Genomic DNA, 10,576 nt, shown 5'->3' on the forward strand with positions numbered 1-10,576 from the left:
GAGATTTTCACAAAAGTTTGTCTTCAACCTATGCTTTCATCAAAATTTCTTGTCAACTTTTAAATATTTCTCGAATATACAATATAAGATTCTAATAAATTCTAAGTTATACAAAAATACATATATCATACTTTCTTATTACAATACTTTCGTTTCTATAAACAATATACTTTTCGAGAAATTTACTTACATTTGTTGACTTCAAAAAACATAATTCAATTATTGACCTTGTGTCCTTGACTTTTATAAAAATAGCGTTATCACTTATCTATGACGGTCTGCGTTATCGTTTATCAATTAGGTTTCATAAATAATAATAACAATATCTAAAATATGCCTCTAAAGTGCTCATTCGCTTTCTAGTGTACTATCTAATGCAATTGACCGTCGTGGTGGGGGTATTGTTTGATCTCGCTTCTTTTGTTCTATACAATACAATACTTAATGAGTGTGCTACAATATGACAATGTTTTACGAGTGTGCGCTATGTTAAATTTAATGTGTCGCTAACAAACTCTCCCTCGTGCTGCGCACAAACTCTTGAAGCGACATCAAACGTTTCTTATTCTACTTATGCTATTACATCTTTGCTATAATGTCCATGCACTTTTATTTCACTTTTACTTTCACTAAATTTCACTTTTGCTCTGCTTTGTTTTCACTATTCACTGGCACTATCACTACTAGCTTCGAAGCTGGCCGTCGCAGAATGCCACCACCGGTAGCCACATCAACGACTCTGGTCCGGTCGTCGGGGCCCGGCAGCGTGCGCACTACCCTCCCGCGAGGCCACGTGCCTCGCGGTAAGGCAGGATCCAGGACTGCTACGATGTCCCCACATCGGATGTCTCGGGTTGGCTGGCCGACGTTCCTCCGTGGCAGCAAGCCAGGAAGATATTCTTTCAGCCAGCGAGACCAGAAGTGGTCCGCTAGCCGCTGCGAAGTCTTCCACGAAGGTTTTCCGACAAGATCGGAATCGGAGAACGCGCCCAGCCTAGGCGCGCCGCAGGATCGCCCAATGAGGAAGTGGTTGGGCGTGAGTGACTCTGGATTGGTGCAGTCTTCCAGTTCGGTGAGAGGTCGAGAGTTGATAATGTGCTCGACCTCAAGCAGAAGAGTGTGTAGCGTCTCTTCTGAAGGATTCTTCTCTTTGAGCACGGCCGTCAGCGAAGTCTTAACGGACCGTACCAGTCTCTCCCACGCTCCTCCCATGTTCGGAGCACCAGGCGGTATGAATTTCCACCTGACGCCAATGTTGTCCGCGGCTGCCTCTACCTCTTCTTTCTTCAATGCTTCTACAGCTTCCTTCAGCTCTCTGTTGGCACCCACAAAATTAGTACCATTGTCACTATAGATTACTTTTGGCATACCTCTTCTCGCGGCGAATCTTCTCAGGGCCATGATCATGGAGTCGGTTGACAGCGATGTAGCCAACTCTACGTGCACTGCTCTGGTTGTGAGACAGGTGAACAGTGCGCCCCATCGTTTTTCATGTCTTCTCCCAATGGTAATGGTCATCGGTCCGAAGTAATCTACAGCTGTGCAAGTGAACGGGTGACTGTTGTGAGACAGTCTTTCTGGAGGCAGATCTCCCATCGGTATAGTCGTCGGCATGGACTTTCTTACTTTGCACCATTGACAGAGGTGCGCGATTGATCGTACTGCTGCTCTTATTCCCACGATCCAGTATCTTTGTCTTAATTCGTTGATGACAGTAGCGTGGTTTCCGTGATGGAACACATTGTGGTAATGTTGGATAAGCAGTCGTGTTATCCAATCCCGTTTATCTAATACTATCGGGTTCTTTTCTTGTTGTGTTCCTTCGACGGCGTTAATTCTTCCTTTCAATCGAAGTATTCCGTCGATTTCGACTATATCTAAATTATGCAGCTTCTGACTTTTCGTTAAATGTTGACCTTTTCTCAACGTATCTATTTCGGCTTTGAAACTTTCGTCTTGACTTCGTCGCATCAATAGTGCCTCTGCTTTCGCTAACTGATGCGTTTCCAACGGAATAAAGAGTTTTTGTTGCTCTTTTGAAATCTTTTTTAGAACAATTGGAGTCTTCTTCCTTTTTCTGTTCTTCCTCCATGGTTCATCTTTCTTAGTCGCGTTGACTTTCTCTTTTTCTTGCTTATTATTTCTTAATATTTCGACGAATTGAACCACTCTTGCCGTGGACCTTAGGAGTCTATTCCAACTTGAAAATCTTTTCGGATCTGGCGTAGAAAACTCTTTCTGTCTCGTTGTTGCTACTTTTTCAATCTTCTTGTCCTCTTCGTGCGGTTCTCTCTTGATTTCTTTCGGCTTCGGCCAATGTTCCTCAGATTGTTTTAAGAATTCAGGCCCTTCAAACCATCTGTGTCTTTCGTTGAAGTTTTCGGGCACATCCCTGGTTGCATCGTCAGCCGGGTTTTGGTTTGTCGGTACCCATCTCCAATCTTGTGGTTTCGAAAGTTCTTCGATTTCGGCCAAGCGATGTGCCACGAACGTCTTAAATGTCCTCGGGTCTGATTTGATCCATGAAAGAACCGTCGTTGAGTCTGTCCAAAAAGTCTTTTTTACTACCGTCAGATCCATTTCTTTTTCAATTGCGCGCGCTAGTCTGCAACCTAACAATGCTGCTTGAAGTTCCAGTCTTGGAACGGATATCGGTTTTAGAGGAGTTACCCTGTTCTTTGCTGCGATCAACGAGGTTTTCGCATCTTCTTCTATCGTTTTCCAATATGCTGAGGCTGCATAGGACGTTTCGCTTGCATCCGTGAAGACGTGTAGCTCTCCCTCGGTGTGGTGAGGAGAGATGCATCGTGGTATTGTGAGCTCTTCTATTGTCTTCATATGTTGTAAGTATTTACGCCATTCGTCTTCCTCTGATGCCAAAATTTCGGTGTCCCATCCAACTCCGCTTCTCCAGATATTCTGCATTAGTTTCTTACCTTGAATAAGAACTGGAGCTATTAATCCCAAGGGATCAAATGTTGACATGATTGCGCTGACCACTTGTCTTTTCGTAGGGGTCTTTTCTCCTCGTAAAATTTCCCTTGGTACGTTTCTCATTGCTACTCGAAATGAAAAGCAGTCTTCTTGTACTTTCCATTTCATTCCGAGCGTTTTCTCTTCTTGCTGACCAAGTTCTAATTCCTTTTTCAAACTATTATCTCCGTTGATCCTTTTCAATACATTAGGACGGTTGGATGCCCATCCTCTTAAATGGAAACTTGCTTTCTTATGTATTTCGTCGACTGTCGTGGCGACTTCTACCGCATGTTCTTCTTCCCAAAAACTTTGTAGATAATCGTCCATGTAATGATTCTTTTCTATCGCTTTGATGGCCTCATGGTGCCCTTGTCCGTTGTCTTTCGCGTTTTTGTTTTTCACAAATATTGCTGTACTGGGTGATGAGGCCGCTCCGAATATCACAGTTTTAAGACGATACTCCTTCATTGGTCCTGTCCTGTCGCCTCCTCTCCATAAGAATCTCAAACTATCTCTGTCGTCTTCTCTCATAAGGATTTGCAGGAACATCTCTTTAATGTCGGCTACGACTGCAATAGGACCTTGACGAAAGCGTATTAACACACCCCATAATGATTGTAGCAGATCCGGTCCAGATAAGAGCGCGTCGTTCAGACACTTCCCATTGGATCTTGCTGCTGCATCAAATACTATCCTTCTTTTCTTTTTCGTTGGGTGAGTGACGGCGAAGTGCGGTAAGTACCACAATCTCGTGGATGTACTATATTTCGGAGCTTCTTCTGCGTAGTCTGAATCCAACAAATGTTGTATCTGTTTCTCGTAGTCGGCTTTCAGTTCAGGATCTTTATCCAACTTTTTCTCTAAGTTTCTCATTCTGCTTTCCGCAGTTGATCGATTGTCTGGAAGAGTTTCGTCTTCCGCTTTCCAGATTAATCCCGCTTCGTATTTATCGACAGCAACTTTTCGCACGACTTCTTCCAATTTCTTTGTTGCTCTCTCTTCAATGTCAGACGATGGCTTCCTTTCAGTGACACCTAGTGCTTCTATTGCGAAGTGTTCTTTAATTATGGCATCCAAATTGTCGTCTTGACTTTTCAGATGCGCACATCTCATAAACTGTACTTGTTTCGTTATCCCACCATCGCAACCGTGTAATACCCATCCCAGCTTCGTGAATGAAGCAACGGGTTCGTCCTTCTTGCGTTTCCTAGTGTGTCTCGATACGATCAGTTCCCAATTGTCCTGACCTATTAACATTTTCGGAGGCATGTCTTCGTAACATATTTTGTCGATAAGAGGCTTCAGGTGTGGACAGGCTTCCAATCTCGCTCTATCCACTGTTTGCGGTGACAACTGGATTTCTTTAATTGTTCTCACGTTATTTATGTTCATTTTCTTCCGTTGGTGGACGCCTTTAATCTTCAAATTGATTCTTTCAGAATCCGTGTTTCTTATCGTATTTCCACCAACTGTTTCTAGAGCAAGGATTTCTTTCGGTCCTGTGGCTCCTATTTCTTTTGCTGTAGCTTCGTCCAGCAATGTGACTGTCGAACCTTCATCCAGAAGTGCTAATACTTTCACAGATTTCGTTGGCCCGTATAGCTGTACGGGCATTATTTTCAATAGCGCTTGTGGTGTTTTCAAAGTGTTGACAGTTCCAGTAACACTAGCTTCTTCTTTCCTCTTTTCATCTGTACTGTTTTCTTTCTTATATTCCTTATGAAGAAGCGCATGGTGTAATCTCTTACATTGTCGGCAGGGTCTAGACCTGCAATCATCTTTTCGATGTCGTCCTCTTAGGCAATTGAAGCAAACTTTCAACTTTTTTACCATTTCCCACCTTTCGTCGATACTTGCGTTTTTCAATTCTTTGCATTCCGAAAAATAGTGATCTCCTTTGCATTGAATACATTGAATTCCCCTTCTCATGGGTTGTTCAACTGCTACGTGTGCTGACTGCCTCTTTGGTTGTATCACTTTCTTCTTTTCGTTTGATAGCAGCACAACACTTCTATCGGCTTCTTTGTTCAGGAAGTTAGCTAATATTTCGAGATCAGGTTCATCTTCGTCGTATTGTGCGATATAATCGCACCATCTAAATTGAATAAACGCTGGTAATTTTTCCGTGATTTGTTTCACTATTTCCGGTGAGTGTAGGTACTTGTTTTTCTTTAACCCTTTGATACTTGTCACACTGTTGTTGACTTTACATGAGAATGCACTAAGTTCTTGTACATTTTCACTTACACGAGGAAGCGCCCTTAATTTGTCTAATTCGGCTGTGACTAATAAGTCCGCTCTACCGAATCTTCTCCTTAATGCTTCCATGACGTCATTGGGTTGAGAATCCGAATATAATATATTTTTCACTGCTTCTCTTGCTTGTCCCACGATGCTTTTTCTTAGTCGAGCCATATTCTGAACTGCCGAAAACATAGTAGATGTTTCGGTGTATACTGTTAGGAAAGCTAGCCATTCTGTACTATCTCCATTAAATGTTGGTAACTCAAACATGTACTTCGGTGGCAACGGTTTGTGTTTCGAAGTAGCTTTTTCGAATGCCGCTGCTATAGCTGAAGCGAGGTTGTTCATTGGTAGATCCTCATTTCTGTTGAATGGAACTTCCATACATGACGCGTTGTCTTGTGTGCCAGCCATCCAACTTCGTACACGATCCGCCCTGTCCTCTGGTTCCTCTAGGTCGGAATCAGATTCTTCCTCAAGAAGTTTCGCCTCTGCTTCCCTTTTCGCGGTTTCTGCTTTTATTTGTTCCAATTTGAGTTCCGCAATTTCTTTTTCCAATTGAAGTTTCCTTCTTGTTTTCACTGACTTGCTTGTTCCTGCTCTCTTGCTCCTAGATGGGGAGCGCGTTGTCTGCGTAGGCTCGCTATCTCTCGGTTCCATTGGAACTAATGTCATCGTGCTTCCCGGTAGTGCTTGTTCTCGCGTTCCAGTTTGCATGCTTGTGTTTGTGGAGTCCTCAGTTCCACTTGTAGTTCCTCGACTTGTAGGAGTTCTATGTGTTGTGCCTGTTTCTTCACTTGTTGTAGTAGGTGGACGTAATGGTTCCATTTTGCCTTTCTGGCTTCTCGTTACTGGCATTTTGAAAGGTATTGAAGATCCGGCTCGAAGGACCACGCCTTTGTTGCGGGTCGAGGTGACAGTATAACCCTGACTAGGTACCTGCCTCCCCTAGCCTCCCCTTCACTTATAGGGAGTCCCGAATTCCGCTCCAGTAGAAGTCCGCCCCCCCCCGCTGGTATATGACGTCAACGGCTGCGGACGCGGCAGTGAGGCCAACAAAGAATCCTCGGATGGTAGGTTGTGTAGAAATGGGGTCATCAACCTCTTCCAAAAGCCTATGTCTAATTTCACTTGATTGTTAATAAAACTACTATACGTGGGGTCATTGACCTTACTCACTGAGTGTCTATTCACTATATGATCACAAAATATCGAGTCTCTCTCTCTAATTAAAGTCTATGTCACTTAATAAAGTCTGAATTACTCACGGTTTAAAGGTTCAGTCACTGAAATCCAATAGCACTATCACTAATTGGAATACCTACTCACTATGTTCAAGTCTTATTAGAATCCACTAAACTAATTGAAGAATTAAAAAACGAAAACAATACACACAATTTGTCCGTCCACTAACCACGCACAACACCTTATACTAATTTCCTAACACTATTAAACTATTACACTAAGAGGTATTATTCCGACTTAATTTCTTGAAGACTTTTTCTTTCTTGCAGACTTTTTCTTCCTTGAGGACTTTTTCTTTCTTGAGGTCTTCTTTTTCTTGATTTTTCACTTTAAACTGGAACAATTGCACTACGATGCCCTCTGCCGCCGATTTTACTATTGTAAGTCGGAGTAATACCTTAACGCGAACCTCAAATTTCGTGACGATTTCTGGTGTTGTGCATAGCTTCGCTTAGGTGATATTTATTTACTTTTCTCAATTTCACATGATAAAAACATAACAATTTCCATTTTCCAAATAAAGTAACAAAAATTCTCATCATATAAAATAATTTACAAATATCACAATTTCTTTCTCAAAGAGATTTTCACAAAAGTTTGTCTTCAACCTATGCTTTCATCAAAATTTCTTGTCAACTTTTAAATATTTCTCGAATATACAATATAAGATTCTAATAAATTCTAAGTTATACAAAAATACATATATCATACTTTCTTATTACAATACTTTCGTTTCTATAAACAATATACTTTTCGAGAAATTTACTTACATTTGTTGACTTCAAAAAACATAATTCAATTATTGACCTTGTGTCCTTGACTTTTATAAAAATAGCGTTATCACTTATCTATGACGGTCTGCGTTATCGTTTATCAATTAGGTTTCATAAATAATAATAACAATATCTAAAATATGCCTCTAAAGTGCTCATTCGCTTTCTAGTGTACTATCTAATGCAATTGACCGTCGTGGTGGGGGTATTGTTTGATCTCGCTTCTTTTGTTCTATACAATACAATACTTAATGAGTGTGCTACAATATGACAATGTTTTACGAGTGTGCGCTATGTTAAATTTAATGTGTCGCTAACATGCTCAAAATTTAAGAAAACCGTATTTCCAAGAATCTGTTTTCTTTGTGCTTCACACAACACTTCGAGTTGAAATTTTATATATCAAATATTATTCATAGACGTAGACGTGGCGAAACTAGTATATATATACGATACAATTGCGTATAAAACCTACTTACAATCATCAAAAAAGTATTAATTCTGATAACCATGACCAAACCGAAAATAATAAAAAATAAATATCTGACAGTGAAAAAGTATCATTTAAAATTGAGCCATGTGTTGAGTCGCGTCAGCCGCCCAAAACAACAAACTAAAATGGATTGCAATAGGAAAATATAAGCCATCCAACGCACAATAATGTAGCCTCCGGTCATTTAGTCACCCCGCATAACAATAACTCTCTGAATTGCTAGCTTCATTACAAAACAGAATGGGTAAGCCAAAATTCGACCTGCCGACGCCAAACTTCCGATACAAGATATCTAAGAGACTGAATATCCTGAGCGTTCCTAGGCAGTACATTCTTGACACAGGAGAAGGCATGCCAGCTTTGACGCCCAGGGGAATAAGGAAGTCTGCACTGAATGGACAGATAACTGACAGGGTCAATGACGCAGCTTGGCCTTATATACGGTAGGTAATCTCATTTGTCTATATAAATGTATGTAAGTATTCAAAATAATAATATATGCAGATGTGTAACTTCTGTACAACATATAAAAATACTTATCTAAGTACGCAAAACTTAACAGGTTCCATCATGATTAAAACTTTGTATACTTTTAATATCTTAGTCGGCTACTTTAAACTGAAAAACCTGACTTAATTTCACGGTTCCATCCTAAGGCACGATACCAAGCCAACTGCCAACAAGTTTATCTCAGTAACGTCACCAGCAGTCGACTCTGAACCCAAGCTAAAGCCACGGGGACAATCTAGCACCAGGATAAAACGAAAACTTAAAAGCATGTCCTTTCAATATTGTCGTTTTCAGCCGCTTCCTTCTATTAAAACGCATGTACAAAAAGCAATTCAGCCTCGAACGCCTTGAACGAATCGACCGTATGATAGAACTGGCCAACGCTACATGCTACTCCAAACTGGCTAACTGTGTGCTGGACTTGAAGAAACAGGATACCAAGGAGGTGAAGAAGAAGCGAGGGTGGTCCGAGAGCGAGTGGAAGAAGCACATGGACTATATCAGTCAAATTGCCGGCCCTAAGAAGACGTTCAAACCGGAGCCTGTCAAGGTAACATTTTCTTAATTATCTTGACGCTGTCTAGAATGGTCAAACGAGTAGTTATTTCACTTCTTTTGCGTAGGTGAGCTTTGGGCCATGATCTTTGATTGAGTAATCCAGGTTTTAACACCAAGCACTCCCGTCTGAAAAACCTTTGCAGGAAAACGTAACCTATTCGGATCATGCTTAAGGCAGCGCAAGCGAATGTGCCTATTCCAATTACGTCCATGGTACAGATATTTAGTGTTTCCTTTCTAAAGGGCTGATTCTAAAGTACCTATTCGGAATGGCATAAAAATCATGAAGAACTTATATACCGATATTTATAGTTTCTTAATGTTCATTATATCATGACAGAGAGGAGACAGGAAGCCAATAGAAGCTCTGATGCCGAGGATCAACAAGATGTGTTCCATCCCGCAGTTCAAGGTGTACCGGCGGCCCTCGCAGGAGCCCTGGTTCAGAGACCCCGTCAAGGTAAGTTCACATATTCCCTACGTATCGACCGTTATGGGTAATTCAATAATTTCTACAAGGAATCATGTCAAGTACAAAACGAAGAAGGTTCTGTGCCTACATCCTGAAGTCTGGTCTGAGGGCTTATTCACGAACGTTGATGGAATATTAGGGATGTTGCAAATATTCTCATCCGCATCCACAATGCGGAGCTTCCGCATAGATTTAGTCATTTGTATGCGCATCCGCAAAATATCAATGCGGATGCGGATGTAAAAAACGAAAAATTGGGGAGATCCGGGGCATGGCACATGCCGTTCGCGCGTGATATTGACTAATGGGAGCGAAGAAACATCAGCATTCGCAATCGCGGATGTGAGTTTTCAAAAATCCGCATCTTCATTCAGTCCGCGGATTTAAAAAAATCGGCATTCGCAACAATCCTGGATCTTAATAGAATTTATCATCCCTCTCTCTCTATCTTTGAGGTAATCCGAAGTGTTATAAAAACAAGATATGACATAATATGGGGTTTCAAAGTTCGTGATTATGGGGACTGAAACCTGATTTTTATACATTGAAACGCTTTGAATACATACATTTTTCATGACAATCAAGAAGTATTCTTCTTGATTTCAACTTTACTCGTCCAGAATTTTGTATTTAGACTCCTGCAGGTTTGACTTGGTAAGCGCGACACCATTCATATTGCGCGATAAACTCTCGCTGTTTCGCTTTATATTATGAAGTGAAACGGGACAGCGATATTTTATAGCGCGAAAAAGGCCTCGAGCGTGCCATGCTAGCCCCGCTGTTTATCCCGAATATAATTATTTATTCCATGCATTTTTAGGTTCCACCTGGAGCCCTGAAATACGTGATAAGCGACCGAGTGAAGAAGCTAGCCGCTCCGAGAGTTATACCGCCCGGCGACTAACACCCCTATTGCAAGAGTCGTACGGGCGGAATTTCTGTCGCAGTTTTAGAATTCTGTTTAATTATAGTAGGTATTTGAAAGCCGTAAATCTGATCTTTACCGTTATGAAACTAATTTAATTCCCGAAAATACCTAAATGTTAAGGTTTAATAACAATAACAAAATAAAGTTATCTAATTGGAATATAAAGTCAGGTACCTTTTATGCTTATAAAGCTTAAACATTTGTATGCCAATAGTAAAAAAAACACATTTGAAGTCTGTTAGGTCTACATTTTAATGATATTTTTACCAGAATAATATTTGCCTTGTAATGCATTCACTCGGAATTGCCGCCGTGAATAGCAGGCTTTATATTTGTAAGCAACATTATTTTATAGTCATTGTAATAGTACACCACCC

General features: G+C 41.0%; 2 protein-coding genes across 2 annotated transcripts; one reads left to right on the forward strand and one right to left on the reverse strand.

The window, feature by feature from the left end:
- Positions 1–636: 636 nt before the first annotated feature.
- Positions 637–6,078, reverse strand: LOC132903233 (uncharacterized). Its single transcript, XM_060950892.1, has one exon. It carries the CDS (start codon positions 6,076–6,078, stop codon positions 637–639), a length of 5,442 nt encoding a protein of 1,813 aa, XP_060806875.1.
- Positions 6,079–7,669: 1,591 nt separating this feature from the next.
- LOC106130705 (uncharacterized) lies at positions 7,670–10,538 on the forward strand. The gene is made up of 4 exons (XM_013329606.2): positions 7,670–8,174; positions 8,536–8,791; positions 9,140–9,259; positions 10,092–10,538. The coding sequence occupies exons 1-4, from the start codon at positions 7,972–7,974 to the stop codon at positions 10,173–10,175; spliced, it is 663 nt and encodes a 220-aa protein (XP_013185060.2). The 5' UTR covers positions 7,670–7,971; the 3' UTR covers positions 10,176–10,538.
- The last annotated feature ends 38 nt before the right edge of the window (positions 10,539–10,576 follow it).

This window comes from Amyelois transitella, chromosome 23, assembly GCF_032362555.1.
Source record: "Amyelois transitella isolate CPQ chromosome 23, ilAmyTran1.1, whole genome shotgun sequence".
Taxonomy (NCBI): domain Eukaryota; kingdom Metazoa; phylum Arthropoda; class Insecta; order Lepidoptera; family Pyralidae; genus Amyelois; species Amyelois transitella.

What these genes read in the sequence shown, in the direction of transcription:
- LOC132903233 (XM_060950892.1), bottom strand. Translation starts at nt 6,078, where the DNA reads ATGCCAGTAACGAGAAGCCAGAAAGGCAAAATGGAACCATTACGTCCA.
- LOC106130705 (XM_013329606.2), top strand. Translation starts at nt 7,972, where the DNA reads ATGGGTAAGCCAAAATTCGACCTGCCGACGCCAAACTTCCGATACAAG. An exon ending in GCAGCTTGGCCTTATATACG is followed by an intron (nt 8,175 to 8,535) that starts GTAGGTAATCTC and finishes TGTCGTTTTCAG; the next exon opens with CCGCTTCCTTCTATTAAAAC. An exon ending in TCAAACCGGAGCCTGTCAAG is followed by an intron (nt 8,792 to 9,139) that starts GTAACATTTTCT and finishes ATATCATGACAG; the next exon opens with AGAGGAGACAGGAAGCCAAT.